Raw genomic sequence first — 23,570 nt, forward strand, 5'->3', positions numbered from 1 at the left:
AAGAGGAAAGTATTGCAAGGATGTATTACAAATTTGTGCTTCATCCTCTTTTATATCAAGTATAACAAACTTTGACTTACAAATTTTCTCTAATATTGTATAATCAATCGTATGAGGACCAAAAAAAAGAAAGTTGCTTGGGAAAAAAAAAACACAGAACAATTATCATGTTTATCATGCTTCAAAACCCAGCTATTTGCCGCGAATATAAACACTTTCCATGGAAACGACATGAGAAATTGTTTCTTGAATCCCAATTTTTGCCATATTGCCTTTTGATTCCCAGCTAGAACAAAAGTTAACTATCCATGAACACAACACACCAACAACTCACAATCATGATCAACAACCCAGACAAAATATGTAGTGGTCAGGTGAAAATCATCAATTAAATCTGTGTACAAAGGATTTGGCACCCAAGAAATTAGCAAGAAAATTTCTATCCACAAGTCAGTGCGTATGTTTTTAGTCGCCAAAAGCAAAAGTAAGCAGAAAATCTGAAGCTATCATCTAATTTTGTTGTATAGTATACTGTCATCTGGATGCCCTGTCTTCTCTCTCTACCTGAAATTGCATAACAAAGGGCACAAATCAGCAGGTTTGGATAAATGCTATTTCAACTATCCAGAGACACAAGATTAATATTGGCGATAACCACCCTCAAGGCATTTACAAGCATGTTCCAGAACTCCTCAAACTTAATTAGAGATCAAAGCTATGCACTTCTACCCTTTGATATAATTAGAATATTTCACAGGCCAAATATTTTTAGAGAGGGGGGGGGGGGGGGGGGTGGGTGGGTGGTGGTGGTGAACCTTACTAATGACGACTTCTCTGTTGGGACCTTCCGCACTTTAAATAATTGCTCAACGGAGTTTTCGGTACCGGAATCAACTTCCCCAAGGCGGCAAGAGGCCAACTAGTTCAAGAAAAGATCAGAAGAAGATATCAGTCAAAAGTTATTTTAGAGCTCATTGTCAAAAGAAAGAGATGGTGAACCCAAAATGAAAAAGGGAGAACGTAGACAAACCAAATATGAGAGGACAAAATAAAAAAAAATAAAAAATCTAAAAAAGGTACCTGATAGCACCAATGACAACGCAGACAAGCCACATCTGCCAGTTCAGCCTTACAGTTTTAGCAAACTTGCCAAGGAACTCGACTATCACAATCTGCAATATACATGACGGAACGAAACAAACCCGAAAAGAAAAATTAGAGCTGCCAACTTATAACTAATAATGCATACACATAATTTCACCAGCTTTACCTGAAGTACTAAAGTTACTGCTATTATTCCCATGAACAATTGATTTTTAATAACTCCGTCAAATATATTGACTTGATCGGGCTTACGAGCATTGAACTCATTGAATATCTGTGCATCATCAAATTGCATCAAAGTGTCAGTACTTCGGCAACCTAAGTCAATGAATTTATCCAAACACCAAAAGAGAACCATAAGAAATCTAAGCAGATCTCCCCCCCCCCCCCCCCCCCCCCCCCTCCTTCTCTGAATTTGGCTATTAACTGAACAACAATTTTTTTTCGTCGAAAGGAGGATTTGATTTATGAAAGGATTTCGTGATGGTATCCCAAGTAATATTTTTGTCCTCTGACATTTCATATTCACTAAACTGAAATCATAGATGCTAGAATATGGCTACACTCTGAATAATTGGCCACACAAGCTGCATTGCAGTACAAAAAAGAAATTTCCACTACCACTCACCTGACAAAGGACAAATGCATTGAAGATCACAGTGTTCTTTACTTGGTTAGCAAGTTCAGTGGTATCATGCCGCAAATGTAAGATATTTCGACCTTGGAAGTTGAGTATAAGCAGAACAATCACTTGATACACAGCCTATAATTTCATTTAAAAAAAAAAAAAAAAAAAAAAAAAAAAAAAAAAAAAAAAAAAAAAAATCAGACAAGTTATAACATGCAAAAACATTGAACATAAACCAGTTCAACTATAAAAAGATAATCTGAACTTTATGCAATAGAACAAAATGAGAAGCGGACCTGTATCAATAGATTCCTCCACATAATATTTGTTATAAGAGGCTCCCTACAAAAATAGTGTTAAAGATTTTTATTTTCCAGAATACTAAAAAGAATTAACTTAGATGAATTGCTTGATAACCAGTTCACGAAGTATTTAACACTAAGGAAAAGAAAGCAACAAGGCCAAAGAATAGAAGCAATCCCAATGAGAATTTACAGCAATGTGTAAATAAGCAATAGAAGGTGCGTTCTGGTTCTCAAGCTTCATATAATTTCACACAAATGCTAGCTTAACCTCTCCATATCTTCTTAGATTGAATTTTCTTTTGTACATCATAGCATGTAAACATCTGGCACCTCAAATTTCAATGTCCATTTTTTCTTAGATAAGGATCTTTCTTTTTTACATCATTAAGCTAATGTGCAATCAATATTTGATAGCGCACCTAGGCCTTGCCGGAAAAAATAATACTGTGGACTGATTCCTTAATCCAGAATTGCTCTCTTGTAGATGTGTCAAGCATATCCGTGTCTCATGTACCCATCAACTAGTCACAGAAGTTTGTTGGTTGTCTAGTGGTAATATGGTGACTCAATATTGGTGATAACTCTCACAACTCTTCTCTTATTCTTACTGATCTGTCTCACAGTAAAATAGTTTGTTTATGGGTATCACTTGTTAATATCAGCCTGTAGGTTTGTAAAAGCAGGCCTAAGTACTCAGAAGGTCTCTTAAAGATCTAACTATACAAGAAAATTTGGATTGTATTACTTTTTTAAAAAATAAAAATTTAAAGCTTTTTATAGTCAAATGTTTCCTCGATTCTTGGATTTCAAGAACTTCCACTTTCCCTGTCTCCACTCTTATTCCCATTCCCACGCTACCTAGCTCTCTTGAACCAAACTCATTCATTTACAGGATTGATTTCCCACCCACTCATACCCTACAATATGGCTCGTGTTATGTATGGGTAACAGCTGATACATCAGAATATAGTCAAGTTGAAACTCATTTGCAGAGAAGCTTCATGATACAAAGATCACAAACAAGAGAAGCAAGTCTATGGATGGACAGTAGATTTCCTGTATTATAACAAATCATATTGAGCAGAATAAACGTATTTCCAAAAATTAAGCTTCCAGTACTAACCTTCGACCAACAGGAGGTCTGTGCATAAGATGATCTGTAGGTGGTTCTGTAGCCAATGCAAGTGCTCCTAGAGTATCCATTATCAGATTGACCCAAAGAAGCTGCAAAATAATATAATATTACTGAAGAGTGAAGACAGTCATTGGACAGATTTTACACAACGCAAGACTAGGAAAATGCACATATCCTTCCAAAGGATAGAAAAAACAGGAGAGGCAGCTACCTGTACAGCATTCAATGGGACATCACCAGAAGAAAATGCAGCAACAACATTTATAATGAGGGCAGCCACGTTGACTGTAAGTTGGAACTGAATGAATTTCTGAATGTTTGCATACACAGATCTACCCCATCTAACAACCTGAAAGAGTTTAAAGCATTAATGTAATCAAATCATACACAACATATAATAATATGAATAGAGAGAGAAAAAAGATTTTCACTTAAAGAAGCCTCCTAGTAGCAAATATAAAGTTGATAAATATAATTTTGTCTTGACCTAAGCTTTCAGAATATATACAGCAAGTTTAAGTTGATTGACATCTCCGCAACATCATTATATTTTGAGGGACCACATGCATCATGACTACTAAGTGAAATGAGATTTACTTCTTTCGATCAACAGACTAACAGGGACCAACCTACCTTAACAACAGAAGCAAAATTATCATCCAAGATGATGATATCGGAGCTTTCTTTTGCCACTTCAGTACCAGCAATACCCATTGCAAGACCAATGTCTGCCTAGAGCGAAAAAAAAAAAAGGTAGAATTTCAGTTATACCAAATAAGAAAAGATTTGCAGTTTGCTACCAGAATAAACAAATGACAGAAGGTTAGTCTGCAAACAAGAAAAAGAGATAAGGATAGAAGAGATCCTGATACACATATATAGGATTATGAAATACCTCATGTAATGCTGGAGCATCATTGGTTCCATCACCAGTGACAGCTACAACATGACCCCTCCTCTTCAAAGCTTGGACAAGCAAAAGTTTGTCATTAGGTGAAGACCTACCCATAACCTGTACATCAGCAAATGCAGTTAGTTGCTGCTGTCAGTCGAACTTACTTATAATTTTATTATTTAAGAAATTCTATCAAAGGTTAATAGTTCAATTCTTTCACAGGAAGTTAAGCAGAGCATATAAATATGACATCAGTAAATGAAGTAAAAGTGCATACAGATATCTTTTCTGCAATCTCTTCTCTCTGAGATTCCGACATGCTACGAAATGACTTTCCCTCAATCAAGTTTGGCTCATTAGCATCTGCATCTGAAGCTAGAATGCCACACTCCAGAGCTATTGCTTTAGCAGTCTGAAGATTGTCACCAGTGACCATGCGCACCTAAAGCAATGAGATCCACACAATTATTATTATTGTCAAGATACAAGATTCTGAATCCAAAAAAATTGCAGCTCAAGGAAATAAAATAAAAAAAAAATTAAAAAAAAAAAAAAAAAAACAGAAGTCCCTGCCATTCACACAAATCAAGCTATATGCGCCCCTAAAACTCATTAAAAACCACTGCTTATATTCTGATCTAACTCACCAAAATTTTGAAAAATGAAAATCCTCGAATATTATCATTTTATGATTAATAATATAATTGGAAGTGAGTCAAAAAAGTTTTTAACGCACACTGGATTATAAAACACCCTAGTTTTTCTCATAATTTTTTGACACAAACAATCCTTAATTTATTACACATGTTAGTTTGGGTCTTGGACTTACTGTGTTATGTTCATGGAATAGTGTGGACCTTTATAATTAAGAAAGGGAAACAAGCTTTAGCTTGTTACTTAGGTGGATTATTATGTCGCCAAAAGACCCAAAACAATGTCAAACTCATTAAAATTCAATAAAACTTGATACACAAAATATATATACTTCCACCATTTCATTTGTTGACATGTTTTGATTAAGTGGCTTACGGCAGCAATAGTATTCACATACGTTAATTTGGCATCCTTATGTGTTTAATGAACAAGGAAATTAAAAAAAAAAAATACTCATGTGGGGCCTTACAGCCTTATTTAATTTGCCTCAATATATAATTTATAATTTTCTTATTTATTTGATAATGTTAGATTGACATTTGGCAAACATGCCCAAAGAAATGCGTCAACAAAAATGGAATGGAAGAAATATTATCTTTGCTTCCACATTCCAGTAAAAATTGAACGGACCTCATGCATGTGTTGAATAGTCTGATAGTTTCACCTGCTTTTTTTTTTTTTTCTTTTTTTTTTTTTTTTTTTTTTTGACAATGCTAGTTTCACCTGTTCAAAAACCTTGGCATAGTAAGCTAGCTAATGCAGATGCACAGGGCCAGGGTCAATGTTAACTATGTCATTCTAGATAATTCAGAATTTCAGATATAGCAAACTTGGGAATTTAAAAATATAGAGAGGGAGGGGGGGGGGGGGGGGGGGGGGGATCATAAATTTAGCAGTACAATAAAATAAATCGCAACTTCAGACACATACCTTTACGCCAGCAGCCCTGCATAACTCAACTGAATCTCTGACTCCAGGTCGACATGGATCCTACAAATTAATTATTAGACTAGTTAAATTCTGGTGAAGCATTTTAATGGCATTCAACTCCATATTACCAGCGCAAGTCGACTTAAACATGGAAAGCACCAAATCAAGTACCAGCAGTTTTGAAACGAAAGGAAGCAACATAAAGAGAATAATTAACAGGTAAATAAGAAGCAAAACATATGCATTTGATGAAGCTAACCTCTCCTTATTACTGTTACTTCAGAAACTGTCCCAAATTGGGAACCACTTTGAAAAGACATAGGTTACAGAGTGCAGAGTAATTGACTAATTAACAGACACGGCTAATACAAGCATTAGCAACAGTAATTCAATTGTTCAGACAAGTCCAAATCTATTAGCTTGCCCCATTATAACAATATAGATTAAGATAAGACTTCAAGGACATGGATCTGATTTCCAGCATTGACCTTTTGGACTAGTCATAGCTAGCACTGAGAATATCCTAGTCTAGCAAAAGCTTAAAATAGTGGTTTTACATAGAACACAAATATCCTTCAACAGTGAAAATAATTGCGATAATAAACTATGATTCAACACTGACAAAACTTTCGACACTCATGTTAACTTAAGGAAAGTACATCCAAGAAGTCCAAGAGATCTTATACCTTTATACCAACAATTGCCAGCAAAACCAAATCATCATCTGGCAACGCCCACTGAGATAGTTGCTCTTCATCAGACGGCACTTTATCCAGCTCAACTGGTCTATATGCAATGGCAACACAACGAAGACTTTGAACAGCCATCTGTTCAATAGCCGTCCTATAAAATGCCAACTGCAAAAATAGGTAGACAGTTAAAACCACACATCATGTAAATACTACATATGAGTGCATGCACACCTACCATAATGCCAATTTTATTTATTGTCATACAAATATTACCCTAAACTACGCAGGAATTTCAGTCATCTAAAAATAAGCCCAGAATCCTGTACAGTTGAGAAGGGGGCCTAAAATAATTATTAATGGCCTCAATTCAAACATAGATACATAAACATTTGCCCAATTATACGGCTTTGCACATTGTTGTGTACACTAGAAAGTTGGAAGAAAACAGGGAAAAAAACAGAAGGGAAGAACAAAAAAATTCTTCAGCCCAATAGATTCAGCCAGCATACAAGATCAGAAGAGGCCAGAGGGGGAAGGGAAAACGGAATTATGTCTTCAAGATTGAAAGAGTTCAATCAACCAAAGCCATAATCCCAAAAGTGGGGTCGGCTACATGAACCAAAAGTGATTACTCCTTATAGTCATCCACAAAATGACTAATTAGGACTACACGTAAAGCAAAACATATACTATGGCACCACATTTTCTTATTCACCTTTTGCTCATCCAGCGAAGCCATGGAGTCATTTTCATCCAAGTATCTGGTGCACGAAGCAAGGACAATTTCAGCAGCCCCCTTCCAATGTACATGGACTTCAGAACCAGGCTGCAAATAACATCAAATGAAAAAAATTACAAAAAGAATAAAGAAAAGAAAAAGAATGATAAAAGAATGGTGAAAATAGCAATCTGATCAAGTACCCACTCTCACTACATTTTAGTAAATATTGTAGAATAGGCCAAACAGAAGGACAGCCCAGGGTCATTCTTAGTTTACTGACTTGGACATTACCTAAATATTAATTAAGCAAGCCGGGGAATGTCAATTTCATATAATAATTTCGAACTACTGACCATTACACAAATAATTAGCTCATGCCGTTCAATTAACAGGATTAAGAGTCTCAATATTAACACTTAATTGCTTTTTGTAAACTAATAACTAGCTTACCGCTAAAGTGTAGTATCTAACTTAATTAGTCACAACTTCAAGCAATTAAATAATATTTTGGTGTACTTAACCAAGAAATCTTCGCCAACAATTACTAGCATTTACCACTAACATATACTGCATAACTTATTAGGACACAACTTCAAGCAATTGGGTTGTATTTTGGTGTAGCTTAACTAAGAAATGCTTGCCATCATTTTTTACAACAGAAAAACCAGTAAGCAAACAAAAAATAGAAAATTGCAAAAGAACTGGGTTGAAATAAGATTCTGTCACAAACTTACTATTTTAACTGCAACACCTCCTCGTTTTTTCTCTGAGTTGAATGGAAATGCATGGATAATCGTAGATTCCGCTCTTATAGCATCAAAATTCATTCCGAGCTGAAAATTTCAGGTTAATAATGTTGTAGAATAAAAATCAACAACTTCCAATACCAATATCTCAATTTATGTACCTTAACTGCCCATGAAAGGATGGCCTTTTCTGTTGGTGATCCAGAGATTTCAATATCCCCCCCACCCTGCATTTTAACAGAAAAATAACACGGCCACAGCTTAGTGCTTCCGATCTTTAGAGATAATAACTATTACTAACATTAATTATATTTTTCCAGGGGCACTTCTAAACAGCTTTTCAGCTATTGTAAGAGAGGTAAGACTCCTGATTCAGCAGCAGTGTTGACCCCAGCATGGAAAACAAGAGGACAAGGCATACAACGGAATATCAACAATAGCAGGTACACATATTTAGCATACCGATTTTGCAATTATTACAAACACTAGAAAACATAAAATAAGCCATGTCATAGATTAAAAAAAAAAAAAAATAGAGAGAGAGAGTGGGAAATAAACACTTCCAGCTAAGCAACCATTTCCACAATAATAGATAATTAATGTGAAAAGCAAACATATATATCCGACAGAAGATATGTTGAAACACAATAGTTTCTTTAAAAAAAAAAATATTGGAGTAAGTATAATTTAAAATTCAGTAAACGACCAAGGGACTTTAAGCAGTTGTGAAAGGGAATTTTCAAAGCTAACAGAATGGTCAGAGTGACAATTGAAGGTGTTATAATCGATCTAGCTAACCTCGGGAAGAAAAACACAGCCAGTTGTATTCTGCGCAATGCCCTCTTTGAGTAAAGAGGACAACATAGGAGACAACAATGAACCATCATTTGGCTGATCAATTTTCTTCCCATTGGCATAAGCCTCCACGACAGTCATCTGCAATGATTTAGACAGAAATATGAGATGTACAGTAATGCCCATTTCAATAAGACACTACAACAAATACACTACAAGCTTAGTCATTCCATAAACAATTAACAGTTTAACACAAGGCACAGCAATTACAACTTCTGATACTTATTTTTACTGAACTGAAATTATTATTATTTGGCTGATCAAAGCCTTGCCTGGTTCAGGGTCAACGTTCCAGTTTTGTCACTACATATTGTAGTCGCAGAACCCATGGTTTCACAAGCCGAAAGCCTCCGTACCTGTAGGAGAATAAGACTTGATCAAATCACAAGATCATCAAATCCACAATTAATACCTAATAAAGCCTGATTACACACCAAAGCCTTGTCCCTCATCATTTTTCTCATCGAGTATGCAAGCCTGCAAATAAATCATGAAATGAATCGGCAATGAGAAGAATATAAAAATAAACAATTGTTCTCTTCACCTTATTTTTCCTAAATAGAAATTATTTTTACTTAACTAAAATAATTTTTACTAAACTGAACTTATTTTTACTGAACTGAAATTATTATTATTTGAAGGTGAAGAGAACAGGGCCTAGCAGAATAAATGTCCAGAAATACAGTTGTATGATAAGTGCAATATTGAACCAAACAAGATGAGCAAGTATTGAGAATAATTCAAAATTATACAAGCTATATCAAACAGAGCTTGACAGCAGAAGACGCAGAAAAGAAAAGAGCAATCTTTCCCCTTGGACAAATTATGTCAAGTCAATTCCCTATTTGTGTCAAAAAATAATCAACTGTTTCCTTTTGCCACCTTATGGGATAGGGGTGGATAAAAGGGACAACATTGTCATAATGGAAATCCCAGATATGGCCATTTACAATGCAGAATGAAACTCAGGATGCAAACACTTCTAGCACAGAGTATCCTGCCGCATATTTAAATTTAATGCTCTTTTGGCCCAAGCCCAACCCAGCTCAAATTTAACACATAGGTGATAGGTGCCCTCATATAGGAACCAACCCTCTCTGCATAGCTTTTTTCAATACTCATAGCAAAAAAAAGGGACCAAAGTATCTCTTCACACTAAATTTTTTTAAATTGAAAAAGCCTACAACTTAAGTGATGATCTCTGTCAAAACCGACTCACTTGTATTCACAGATTGTCACATAATCTAAAATTATAAGACTTAAGTTACTCTGAGTTCAAATATTGTGTCGGATACAGGTGTGCAAAATGTGTTAAACTTTGGGTTTTTTACGTTAAGACTCCTAGTGGCTCTGCTTTAAAATGAAGGACTCTATTGAGTGTTTACCCATGTCGTAGAATCCAACACCGGTATATAAGATAAAAAGAAGATTCGGGGCAACATGATTAAGGCCCATGAAAGCAGTCATAAACGTAAAAAGAAGGGAAGCAAAAAGGTACATATCACCAAAAGAACCTCTAACAATTACAAGATTACAGAAATGTTCAATTCCTTATATTGGAGTCCACATAAGAAAAACCAAATGAATGAAGAATTGAAGAGGATAGTAGACATACGTTAAGGTGACAGCTAAAGGAAGACCTTCAGGCACAGCAACAACCACAATAGTCACCTGGAATGTCAAGAAGTTGTAATGCCCACAAAATTGACAACATATGTATCAAAAACAAACAAAAAAAAACAAATGTATGCATGAAAGTTGTACATACAGCAACAGTGACAATCTTGACGACTCCTTCTATAGCATGTTTTGCACTTGTCTTTCCTTTCTGAAACTGTGGAGTTCCATTAGCATCTTCTGTATGACCAGTAAAGTACCTAAACAAGGACATATATTACTTTAACTATTTTTGTGTAGCTTTAGCCGGAGGATAGAATGTACAATTGAGAACTGAATTATCTTACCTAGCAAGAAGGACAACTAAAACAACAAAGGCCACAGTTAAACCAGCAATACCGATAAAAGTCGCAAGGCCATTCAGACGCACCTGTGACAGATACATTTTTATTAAAAAAAGGATTGAAGGAAAGAAAGAAAAGAAAAAAGAACAACCAGAAAAAGACCTACAGATCTGTTGATGGCAACACATATGTTATAAAGAACTTACCTGCAATGGTGTTTCTTCCCCGGTGTCTTCTGAGATACTGGCCATAAGCATACCCCATTCCGTATTTACACCTACACTTGTGACCTGAAACAAATTGTACACTTCAGAGTCAGACACATCCTTTCAAACCGAGATCCCATGCCAAGGGTCTAAAATAATTTACAACTAGAATCACAATAAAACAGTTGTGAGCTCACAAGACCTTTAAAATTCAATTTGAGATGTCTCAACAACTTAATCCAGAGCATAATAACAAGTGCAATTAGGCTTTGGGAAAGACAACAAGAAACTTAAGCTATAATGGGAAAGCATAAACAGCCTACTCATATGAATAGGCTGTTTATGCTATATGGTATAGAAGTCAAGATAAGCTACAATAATGGAAGGTGCACTGACAATTTACAAATCATGTAAAAATTTCAAACAGTCGTCAGAAGCCCTCATATCAATCTTTGAACAGAAAAAACTATGACTTCTCCCACATTTCAGATAATTACTAGTAAAGAATTCCACTACTCGACTACTCAAGTATAGCCAGGAATGACCACCATTCATAGCAGATGCTTTCCCCACCTTATAATCTCAAAACACCTTCAAATCCCTAATTTCTCCTTGGATTGGATGCTGTATCTTGCACCTTCATGTTTTATCTGTATTGCCAGAAAGTGGACTTTTGCAGATTACCAAGGGCATGAAGGGGCACAACACATAAACTAATCCAAGGAGAAATTTATGTTGGAAGCATTTAAATGCACACATCATGATCAGATACTCAACCTGACATAAATTTTTGGTAGAATTTCCTAAGTATCCTAATCATAAGCAACCTCTTTCAGTAATCTCAGCTCACAATAAAATTCAGCTTATACAAAAAAAAATACTCTATCAACAGCCCCAGACCTCCCAGTACTCTTTCAAAAAGAGGAAACCAATAGTTACAGAAACTTATAGAGTCAAACAAATCACGGAAAGCGATAGAGAAAAACCAGAGAAACCCATTAAAGACAAATCAAATACTCCTAGAAACTAAAATAATCACTTGGGAAAAGAGCAATATTTTTACTTCACCACACCAACATAATTCAAATGTCAGAAATGTAGAGTAAAATGCATCATCAAAAATAGCAATAAGGATGAAATATATTCATAATTTTAACAGAAGGCTGTTGTCCAGGATAAGTCTCAAGACAGTCATAAAATTATAACCGCTGGTCTACATAAAACTACGGGTTCAAAATTTACCAGCATAGTTCCGTAGCCATCCGCTACTTTGCAGCCAGACATTAAGAAGGGTGATTTTGTATCCTTGGTAATCTGCAGAAGTCCAGTTCAAACAGTACAAAATTTAGAACAAAGCTTAGTACATAGTATCAAGGACTACTAATAGGAAGTCGCTTACAATCTTGCTCTCTCCAGTCATACTTGACTCATCAATTGCAAGAGATTGACCAGATATTAGCACTCCATCAGCAGGCACCTATAGACAATTCAAATCAATATGCATACACTTGAAACAAACTAGCAAGAATAAAGAGAAAAATGGAGTAACATATTCACCTGATCACCAATTTTAAGAGGTATAACATCTCCAACAACAATGTCAAAGATTGAAATCTCCACCCTTCTACCCCCTCTGATAACCTGTGCATACATATATTAGAGACGATTAACACTTAACAGCAACATTAAGGAAATTATGTTTCGAGCATACAACAATAATTTAATGGTGCATGCATGAAAGGGGAAAAAGTCCAATGAGGCTACTCCTACTTGAGGTACTTGTAATTAATATGGTAGAAAGAAAATGTTCAGGTATTTAAATACCTCCAGATGTATATTCCTTTTTTCATCGTTCAGATTCTGAAACTGGAGAGATTGTCTGTAATCACTGACGGCTGCAAGATTAAAAAAATAAAAAAAAATAAAAAAAAAAGTTCAAAGCTCCTTAGAATTAGTAACACAACATAGGATTGAAAAATAGCTATATATAAATTATATTGCATATATACAAGCTCCAATGACAAAAAACCAAAAATAGTATATAACTTCTCCGCAGATGCAAATTAAAATTAAATTAAAAAATTGTACAAAAATAAAATAAAATAATATAAATATAGGGCAGGAAAAATAAAATAAAAAAACATAAAATAAATAAATAAATAAAATAAAATAAAAAACTTCAACATCAATTTTGAAAACCATTCCTATTTCCTAGCATTTCCACAATGTCCATTTCCAATATTCACTCATCACAAGGTATAACATCATGCATGCAACCCTCTTTACCCCCACACTTTGCAAAGGTTTCTTTGAGGCATTGGAGTAATGTTGTTGATGACGTCATCACTAGCATTTAATATTCATATAAACCTTGTGCAATCTAGATTTGTACAAATTTTGTTATGTCTTTAGTTTAGATACTAACTGCCATACTTTACCATATTCTTAGGGTAGAGAAAGGTAACATCACAATCAGAAAATAGATGTCAAAAAAACCAATTCATCGAAAATTTGTGGGAAAAAGATTTATTTTAAACAGACTTTACATGCATCTAAGTTTGTTTTGGTGTTGAGAGCCACAAAGGGCAAATGTGGGTACCATCCCCCAAGAGTTTAACTGACTGAGCTACTTTACATGCATCCATGTTTGTAGGTTATCTTCGCCTCAATTACTACTATATATTCTTGCAATCTGTTACTTTTACTCCATGATTTATGCACTCTTAGCACAAGAACTTCATCACCTATCCCTTGTATCATTAAAGCCACTAACATATTTCATCTTATGCATTAAATGTTTCTCTCATTGATCAACACTTGGTTACAAAAGCATGTTCCTCCTAAAAGTACATAATAAAAAACAGTTCAATTGATAAGATCACTATCATAAGGAAAGTATGGGGTTGGATCATCTGACTTGGTAATGGCTCACCCCTTGTCAATGTATACTTATATAACATAGACTTGCCATCACTTTCATCAAGACTGCCAGCTCACAGAAAATAATAACAATTGCAATTAATTAAATTATTGACATCCTTGATTCTTGACAAGAAAAGCAGATATACCTGTAACAACAATAACAAGGAAAACTGCAAAGAGAATGCTACCACCATCATACCATCCTTGTTTGATTCCCTGTAACACAACAAAATTGGTAATCACCCAAATGATTAAGAAAAAGAAAAGGAAAAAAAAAAAAACAAAAACTCCACATCATCAAGGAAACTTTAAAAAAAATTAATAATCAGCTATAACTAGCATAAAAAATTCATGGATAAATTTAAATCTCAAAAGTGAGCTAAGCTCTACATCTTAGAAAATACGGAGTAATAAAAGAGTAAATTAAAATATAAATGACCGCTGCATTGCATAAGAATTACTAGCCTTATTACAAGTGACGCATATGGCAATTTATATTTTTTACTTCAACAATTTATTCAATACCGTCACCCATATACAGTGAGAGAAACATATTATAAAAATTGAAAAATATGTAATTCAGAGGGACACTTCACATTTTTTCCTACTGCACAAGATTGTTATTTACCTTTCTTATGAATGAAAGTTCAGAGTATCGGGTTTAATGTCCATCTCAGTCACATTTTTTTAAAAGGTTTCATACTCTAATTTGATGCTAAGCATGATGTATGATAAACAATGAATTCCCTTTGTTATTCTACAAGATTGGTAACTAATTAAACAAAATTATTTTTTAAAGAATGATAAGTTTTAATTAGGAAAGTCACGATTATGCAATGATGGAGTCTTTAATTATTGTACTTTATTATTTTATTTTTACTTTTTGAGTTTTCCTTGGGCTTATATATTTTTGGAAGATTTTAAGTTGCGACAAAATGGGTAATTTAAATATTCTTATTAAAAATACATTATGCAAAATTGTGATTTTTTAAATTTTTTACTTAGCATTTAGGGGCATTTTGGAGAAGTCCATAATTTGTACACAACCTTTTACACTCCCTTCCCCTTCACTATATGATAAATATTTGTAAACAGCCTATTAGTTATTGAGTTTTAACTACCTGATATTCAGTTGATTTTTCTTTTAGAAAAACTATCTATTTTCAGCCTAGTTGGGTAGCTTAACTAAGCTTTATTAAATTCTAATTAAGAAAAAATCTATTTTCAGATTTTTTTGATAGACAGATAGACAATTAAACTCGATACTCCCTTCCCTCAACACATTTCACTCCATAGCTTCAAATAAAAAATCAAATTTCACTCCCATAATCAAGTTTTTCCTATCTTTAAAATTTCTTAATATTCCATTGAAATTCCAAAATTTAGTCACTAAAAATCCAATATCTTTAAGCATTCAAAGAGCAGATTAATAATTTAGGGGCCCCACAATAGTTTGGATTAATGTTCGATTATATATATTCCCTCATTCCGGAAAGTTAAACTCACATACTATGGACTCTTGTTTCTAGGAGAGTATGTGAAAATGAGTGGGTGTAAGAAAAATGTGGATGTAATGGATTCAGATCAGCCACACAACAAAACCAATTTAACAGCTAGAATTTCTGATTTTTTTTCTAGCAAATTACAAAACTTTGAAGCTTTGATAGATAGAAAATGGTGGAAGGGTTACAAAATGATAGGGTTAATAGCTTTAGGCTATCACTCTCAAAATAGCTTTAGGCTATCACTCTCTAACAATGGCTTGAGGCCATAACTCTCTCTAGGTTTCCCTCATACAAAATTCACCCCCTCTTTCTCAATATCTCTCTTCCCTTCTTATACTTACATTCTCCCTCCCTAGGATGATTCTAGACTGTTTCCTCCAAAAAAAAAAAAAAAAAAAAAAAAAAAAAAAAAAAAGATGATTCGAGACTGAGTTCTTTTGTCTCATGTGCACAGGTGGCATCTCTTATTACATTGCCTATTTACCCTTCTCATGTACTACATGTGATCACTATTAACAAACTAAATTACCCGTAAACTCTTCCCTTAAGACAGTTCATTACAGTGGATAAAGTTTGAAGGAGCATAAGGTGGGTGAGTGTAAAAAAGGTAGATAAAATACGAGAGATTTGGGTGGAAAGGGGTAACTAGAGTGGGGTAAGAAGGGCAAGGTAGTAAAAGAGGTATGCCAAATAAAGGAACAGAGTAAAAGTGAGTCAAACTTTCTCAAATGCCCCGAAATGGAAAGTGAGTCAAACTTTAGAGAACAAAGAGGGAGTTTATATCAGTAATCATTACCCCAAACTATAAACTCTAATCCGAAGCGGAGTAACAATAGTAAGAGACGAATAAAACAAAAATTAAAACCTCCCTAGGCCTTCAATTCATTACCTTTAAGAAGCACGCACCCTCTAAGTTTACCACCTTATCCACTAATGGACAGACGAACCGGAACCAACCGATTCATCGTAGCAAACCTTCCCTTTACTCAATAGATAGAGTTATTTGATAGCATGAAAATTTAAAGAAAAGTTCCTAATATACATTGAGTTATAAATTAACTACGGAATACCATATTTTATTGGTTATTATAGCACTACCTGTCAGCAGATAAGAAGGCCTCGTTCATTAAATTTGATAATAGTAGACAACATTTGGTACTGGTCAATACTTGGTAGACACCAAAGCTTTAAAAGATACTTAATCCTGATCTTGAGATTATATATAGTGGCTATGAGCAAATGGAAATTTACATCAATCCAAAATTCATTATTCCCTCTAATTGATAAGATTAATAAGCACAAGACAAAGAAACTACAGCCAAAATAAAATAACTATAATCCACAAACGGAGCTCCCATTAATTGATGATTAAAAAAAATTGTCAGTTAAAATTTTAAAAACCAAAGAGCATTTCTCTTTAGGCTGAACACTTAAAAGAAACACTGCATGACTGCCTAAATGGAAGTTCATTAAAAAAAAAAAAAAAAAAAAAATAATTAAAAAATAAAAAAATATATTGGGCAAGCTAATTTAAAATAATAGCTCTTAGGGTTCATAACCCCAATATTACCTTAAAGCAGCTCAAGGAGTGCAAAAATATAACATAGCTTATGCACTTAACTACTTAAGAATAACAGAACCATACAGATCAATACTCCTTTTCCTAAACTCTATTTAATTAACAATAAACTGACAAAATGAAGAGGCTTCAGACTCACCTCTGATGTAATACCGAGAGCCAAAGATGCCACGGCAGCTACCATCAATATTATTAAAGTCAAATCTTGACAAGCCTCCCAAAGAAACCGCTAAACCAAGTAAGAAAATTAAGCGGATAAGTCACATTACATATACATCCATCATTAGAGAAATCAAATTAATGCTCCTCAAAACAGCAAAACTGACCCAAAAACTTCGCCCCTTCTTTCGAGGATAAGTGTTTGTTCCATATACATTTTTCCTTTGCAGAATATCTTCATCACTCCCTGGGATCCCCTTCTCTAAATTTGTTTTAAGCTTTTCAGCTAATTGAGTTACCTAAAGTTTAAAACATATAATGCATGTCAAAATAAATATTTACTGCATTGAAAACCAATTAAAAGCTTTATACACAACCAGACGACAGAAATAATTGATTAAAAAAAAAACAAATGCTAAATCCTTCAACTGATTAACTGGTTGATGATTTGAAGATAAATTCTTTACAGCTGCATGAGCATGTATCCTACTCAGCACCTTTCAGCAAAACGTCCTCAACATCCATAATTACTACACCCTCTGATCTATAAATTCTTTCCATAATCCTTTGACAAGTTAATGCAAATTTTAAGTTGTTAATATCTCTCTAATTACATATTTATAAAGTTTGATATTCTGAAAGTACTCATCGAGACGAATCAAACAAGACCCCACTTGACCATGTTTTTTCTTTATATATTGGAAATCATTCAGAAGATTCTCTTAAAATGTGAATAGTGTTTAGATTCCAAATGGAAAAAACATGTAGGATTGGAGGGAGTAACGGGCTATAATCTTAGGCTGAGGTGTACAATTTGGCACTGGAAACCAACCTCAAGCCATCATTAGTTGTTGCGTTTAATTGGGTGAAAAAGATGCCTTTTCCTTTTAGAATATTTACCAAGCATTGTTTGTTTAAGATGAATTTAAAGGGTAGTTCTAAATCTGTCAAGAAATCTGATCAAAACATTAATTATACATAGATCACTTGCAGCATATTAAGATAGCCTGCAATAAATGATATTTAACAATAGTTTAAACCAATCAGATATAAAATTTGAAAACTAACAAACTTACCCCACCCAACTGCTGTAGAACAGACAAATCATGTTCTTTTGACATAGCAGCAAGTTCATCTGGCTTAATTCCATAATCACCATGTGGAACATCAGGGTACTCTTGGGTTACTGAGAAAAGCAAAAAGTCAGGTGAGATAATAAACAAAATACAGAGTGCTGTCCATAAATGGCACCACAAGCCAATTAGCCAAAATGCTATGTAGGAGATGAGCATAACTCAGCATGATAAGGAAAAATAGACATATACCGCCAAAAAATATGCATCGTACATGACAAGCAAAGTAAACCTTGACATAGTTGCCAATGCAAATCTCTATAAAAATAAAAGTACAAAAAAAAAATATATATATATATATATATATATATATATATATATATATATATATATATATATATTACCCTTTGCTCTCTCGGCAGCTTCTTTAAACAGATTGGCAGCCTAAGACAGTAACAAATAAAAATGAATAAACAACTATAAATGGCATAATAGAAACGAAAAGTCCCCAGAGTTCAAAAACATACCCGTACAACTTGAGCATGCGTTCTGATCTTCCTTATTATTTCTTTTTTCTCTTCTTCCTTCTTTAAGTCCAATGTATAACGGAATCTTCTGGAAGCATTTAGAACAAGTGCTGCTTGCTGGTAGAAATAAATATTTAATCAGCTATTCAGCTCAAAATATTTACCATGGTCAAAAATTAAATGCAGTTATAATTGCAGCAGCTGGGACCAATAGATTCTGTTCACATGTAACTATTACATGCCCTTCTTAAGCCTCTAAAACACCTTCCACTAATCAGCTCAACTAGACGTACCCAATAAGTTCCACTAATCAGCTCAAGTAGACGTACCCAACAAGTTCAAATGGGATAAAATCAAGCTATGATATATAGATTTGGATGTATAAGACTCACACGTGAATATAAATCGAATCCCAAGAATAAGGAAAAATGGAAAATGCTTACTAGAAGATGCTAGACATGGTTATGAGCATACAACATTGTTTTAGGGACATGAGAAAAAGATATTGTCCTATAATATACAATTACTTGCCCCGTATTAAGTAGGCAAGTGCTTAATTATCCTTTTTTGCCCATTATTGAAGTGTTCAAGTACATACGCCACTTTAGAGTATTAAGTTAAAATCTTGAGCATCATAGCACACCCGATTGTGCATGAAACACTCTTGCTCAACAATTTAACTTACCAATTTGATATTCACGCTACATTCCACTCATGATAGAAGTTGTTTCTACAGTGTAAAAAAAATTAATTGTCGAACTTTGATAGTAAGCATCCCTCACTGCATAATTCTATTTTAACCATTGGCATAAGTTTGAAGTTACTGAAATTTTAATTGAATTGTTTAAAAATGTTGAATAGCATGGAGACTACATCGAGTATTTTTTTTTTTTTTTTTTTTTTTTTTTTTTTTTTTTTTTTTTATAAACTATATAGCATTTGAAGTCTTGTTTTGGGAGCACCAAACAATGTGCACTCATTGAAGTATCTCTTCCAAATTTAATTTAATTTTAGCAGCTAAAAATCTAATAGAATAGTGTACTTTTAAAATATGAGTTTTGTTTTATTAAACAAACTTTATGATACACCTACAGTACTCTTGGTCCATCCCTAATAAAAGCACCATTTATCCTAATCATAGCTGAGTTGAATATTGTTGAATAAAAAAAATGATGAAAATGAGGATACTCTATTGTTTTTAAGGGATGTTACAGGAAATATAATTAGGCTATTGAGGCTTTATTTAATATAAGTGAATTAAAAAAAATAAAAATTTAAAAAAAAAAAATAATTGTTAGGATGATGAACCCCCACCAAATTGAGGGATAGGACTTGTATTTTGAGGACAAGCAATTTAAATGAAATGGGGTTTTCATTTAGGGACAAAGAGAGAACCATTGTTTGTAAGGAATGGATGGCAATAACCTACCACCCCCAAAATACTTTGTTCGACTCCGAATGCTGCTAGCTACACTACTCAACATTTTGAGTGTACAATGAAATTTGTTTTGGTATGATAGATCTTCCCTACAAGATGTAAGCTCAAGCCACCAAGACACAATAATCAAAGGAAGTAACGAACATGTATGCAGCAGGCAACCCAAATAAGGTTAAAGCAATCAAGCACTAATCCACAACCTATAGTTAAATCAACATTATAAAACTACTAGTCAAGTAGTCAGTTTAACATATCTAGCGGGAGTAATAAATAAGTGCCCACGGCTTGTAAATTTTGGGAGTATTTTGTTTTCTACTTAAATGTTGATTAAGTCATTAAGCATATGATATTTGATTGTAGGGAATAAATAAGCATAGTTGAATAAAGCAGTGGCAAACTTGTAAATAATCACAATGTTTTTAATGTTAATAGTTAATACAGAGTATTTAATTTTAGATATACCACTGCTTGTGATTTTATTATAATGCAACATTTATCTTCATGAGAAGCCCCATTGGCAATTTACCAAAACATCCTTAAATATTCATCAAATTTATCAAAATTACCACATGATATACCTTTGCCCATCTATAACACTTACGTAGTACTCCCTCCGTCCCATAATATAGTTCTTGTTTACCTATTTTAGAGATCCAAAAAATTGTTCCTGTTTCTTTTTAAATAGTATGTAAAGACTATTATACCCTCATTTTTTTAACTTTATTCGTTGTACTTGCTAAACTACCCTTGAAATTTGCACATGTCTTGTACTTTTTTCCACTTTCTCTCTCTAACTTTTATCTATAATTGTACTTTTTATTTTTATTAATGTAGTTCATCCAATTTTTCCTCCTATTTCTTAAATACCGTAAAAAAACACAAACAATAACTATATTATAGGACGGAAGGAGTATGTTATTATGTACCCGGAGGACACCCTTGTATTTTATTTTTATTTAGTTTTTATTTCGGAAAGAAGACGAGTCTACTGATCGACAACTCTCACAAGTCAATCTGTCTAGCTTGACATGAGAGTACAAGGAAGGTAAAGGGATCCCCCACTTTTTTATATCTTCAAGCATCACTATTCACTAACAGAGTAACAGCCTAACAGGAACCCCAAAATACAAAAAATATTAACAAAAATATTTTAAAAAAAATACAAAAACAAGTAAAACCTAAAAATCCATCCATTATTTCCCCTTTTCAACCAATCTGAACACAAATTACTAGCCTACCCAGATTTTAAAATCAAAATATCACAATGCAGTCCACTCTAAATCCCAATTTAGATTTCAAACACCCTAAATCTCATCTATAACAAACACCCTAAAAAAATTCACATTCCTCAAATTACAAAAAACCCATCAAAAATACTTCCAAAAAATATAAACCCATCAACAAATTAACATCAAAATCACAAAACAAATACAAAAATTACAACAAATAATCAAAAATCCAAAAATACAAAATTCAAAAAATAACAAAAAAAAAAAAAAAACATACCCTCCATCTTTTGAGGCGTTCAATAGGAGCATTCTTAGTAGTTGTAATATCAAAGGGACTAAAACCGCCGTCATCATCAGAGAAATCACCTCGACTGCTTCCATCTCTCTCCAAATCCTTTTGCCGGCGATACGGCGAACCTTTGAACTCAAGTTCCATTGATATCTTTTTAGTTTACCTTCGCAGGAGAGATGACACTCAATTTTTCTAAGATTTCGAACCAACTTTTTACTGCATTTCTTACAATTATACTCAATTTTCTCTCCTACCCAACTTTCAGAAGAACAAGGAGATTGTATTAGCAAATTTTTAAGCAAAGATTTTGCAATTTAAACAGAGAAGATTTGAAAAATAAAAATACAGTATAAAGTTTGGAAATATTAATTTAATATGGTAGGAAGATGTTTAAATCAAAATCTTTGGAATAAATTCCTTATTGCTTTAAATTTATTTTTTTTTTTTTTTTTTTTTGGGAAATTCCTTGTTGATTACTTCATTGAAGCAAAAGAGAAAAAAGTTTAAGAAAAATTGTATAAATAATTAATCAAAGGAGAGAAGAATACCAGCAATCTGTATTTTTCTTTACTTTTTTCTTCCTGGCTTTTTCTCTGGCAACACTCTTTGTGGGGGTGATGCTGATGAAGAAACTGGGAAGTTTCGAGGAAAGTTCAAAATGAGTGTTAATTTTTCATATTTAATGTTGTTGATTGATTTTGTTTTCCTTTTTTTCAACAGTTTTTTTCTGTTTTTAGTACTACTACCTCCGTCCCTGAAAGAACGACCCATTTAGCCTAATTTTAGTCCCAAAAAGAATGATCCATTTGCATTAAAATATCAAACAATTTGCAACAATATTTATGCAAAATTAGCTTCCCTATATAAAAATTTGATTTTCCATGTAATTTTATTACTTTCTCTCTCTATTTTTTTACAAACCTCATGTAAATTTATCTTTTCAATATACTTTTACTTCTTTTTATTTAACTTTCTTAATACCCGCGTAATCAACCCAAATGGGTCGTTCTTTCAGGGACGGAGGGAGTATTAAAAAAGCTCCTTACCGACTAGGGATAATCGTATTAGGTTGTACTCTCTTCGTCCTTTATTATTTGCCTTACGGAGTAATTTTTAAAACAGATCATTTAAATATTGTTTAATTTTCATGTATCATAAGATATATAACTTATTCCATCATATACTAACACCTTTATATACACCCAGATATATAGAAATATAAGTACACTTTAAACGTATGTGTAAATGCAATAAATCTTGGTTCATTCATTAACACAAAGTAAAACAAATTTTGTCTATGATACAAACAAATAGCGACATAAAAGGATATCTTCATTGTTTATTACCAAGTTGTTTTACTTGACTTGTGACACTATTTAAAAATTTAAAATTTAAAATATTTATTTTGTTATCAATATATTAAAAAAAAATTAGACTTAGGGTCTGTTCACATTTACTTAATTTCAGTTCAGTTCAGCTCCAATTAGTTCAGTTCAGTTCCAATCAGTTCGGTTCAGTTTATTTCAGTTCAGTTCCAATCAGTTCAGTTCAGTTCTTAATTTCCCTCTCTCATAAAATATTCAGTTCAGCTCCAATCAATTCAGTTCAGCTCCAATCAGTTCAGTTCAGTAAATGTGAACAGCCCCTTATTTGATTTATATTCATGTTAGGCCCTATTCACTTCACCTTAAAAAACTAATTTTAGAAAATCACTATTCAAAAAAATATAAAATAGAAAATCAGAAAAAATAATTTTAGTTCAGGAAAAATAATTTTAGTTGATGAAAAATAATTTCATTTCATGAAAATTAATTCTATTTCAATAAAAATGATTTCAGTTCAGCAAAAATAATTTAAGTTCAGTAAAAATAATATCAGTTCAGTAAAAATAAGGTGAAGTAAACGGGACCTAATTAATGCTTCAAAATATAAATTGTTTTCAAAATATAAATTTTATACAGGATAATTTATGTTATGTACTCCTTACTTAAATTTTTTAAAAGTTTCAATAAAT

The 23,570-nt window shown here is 33.2% G+C and overlaps 1 protein-coding gene across 5 annotated transcripts; it reads right to left on the reverse strand.

Annotated features, from left to right (window-relative positions):
• Nucleotides 1-336: 336 nt before the first annotated feature.
• LOC145580078 (calcium-transporting ATPase 10, plasma membrane-type-like) lies at nt 337-22,232 on the reverse strand. Of its 5 annotated transcripts, none has more exons than XM_081637413.1 (35): nt 22,105-22,232; nt 21,542-21,814; nt 18,598-18,714; nt 18,475-18,514; nt 18,074-18,183; nt 17,165-17,296; nt 16,978-17,067; nt 13,901-13,970; nt 12,657-12,727; nt 12,390-12,473; nt 12,232-12,309; nt 12,075-12,146; nt 10,833-10,916; nt 10,630-10,712; nt 10,434-10,542; nt 10,281-10,336; nt 9,100-9,142; nt 8,938-9,021; nt 8,609-8,746; nt 7,972-8,037; nt 7,799-7,897; nt 7,059-7,169; nt 6,338-6,508; nt 5,652-5,711; nt 4,345-4,509; nt 4,068-4,184; nt 3,806-3,904; nt 3,384-3,521; nt 3,161-3,261; nt 2,029-2,074; nt 1,733-1,867; nt 1,271-1,378; nt 1,081-1,172; nt 821-919; nt 337-564 (listed from the first exon to the last, which is right to left on the reverse strand). In XM_081637413.1, coding segments are annotated over exons 2-35 (3,228 nt in total). In that variant the 5' UTR covers nt 21,701-21,814; nt 22,105-22,232; the 3' UTR covers nt 337-563. The 5 variants fall into 5 exon arrangements, with proteins under 5 accessions (XP_081493539.1, XP_081493536.1, XP_081493538.1 ...); XM_081637410.1 differs by having other exon boundaries at nt 816-919; XM_081637412.1 differs by having other exon boundaries at nt 816-919; nt 21,542-21,719; nt 22,105-22,208.
• Between the last annotated feature and the right edge of the window lie 1,338 nt (nt 22,233-23,570).

The sequence above is a fragment of the Chenopodium album genome, chromosome 14 (genome assembly GCF_948465745.1).
Source record: "Chenopodium album chromosome 14, dcCheAlbu1.1, whole genome shotgun sequence".
NCBI classification, from domain to species: Eukaryota; Viridiplantae; Streptophyta; class Magnoliopsida; order Caryophyllales; family Amaranthaceae; genus Chenopodium; species Chenopodium album.

Excerpts from the sequence above, each read along its gene's own strand:
- LOC145580078 (XM_081637413.1), bottom strand. The coding sequence starts at position 21,700 with ATGGAACTTGAGTTCAAAGGTTCGCCGTATCGCCGGCAAAAGGATTTG. Across the intron at positions 17,068-17,164 it reads AGAAGGGGCGAAGTTTTTGG|CGGTTTCTTTGGGAGGCTTG; the intron begins GTCAGTTTTGCT and ends TACTTGGTTTAG. Across the intron at positions 10,917-12,074 it reads ATGGCTACGGAACTATGCTG|GTCACAAGTGTAGGTGTAAA; the intron begins GTAAATTTTGAA and ends AATTTGTTTCAG.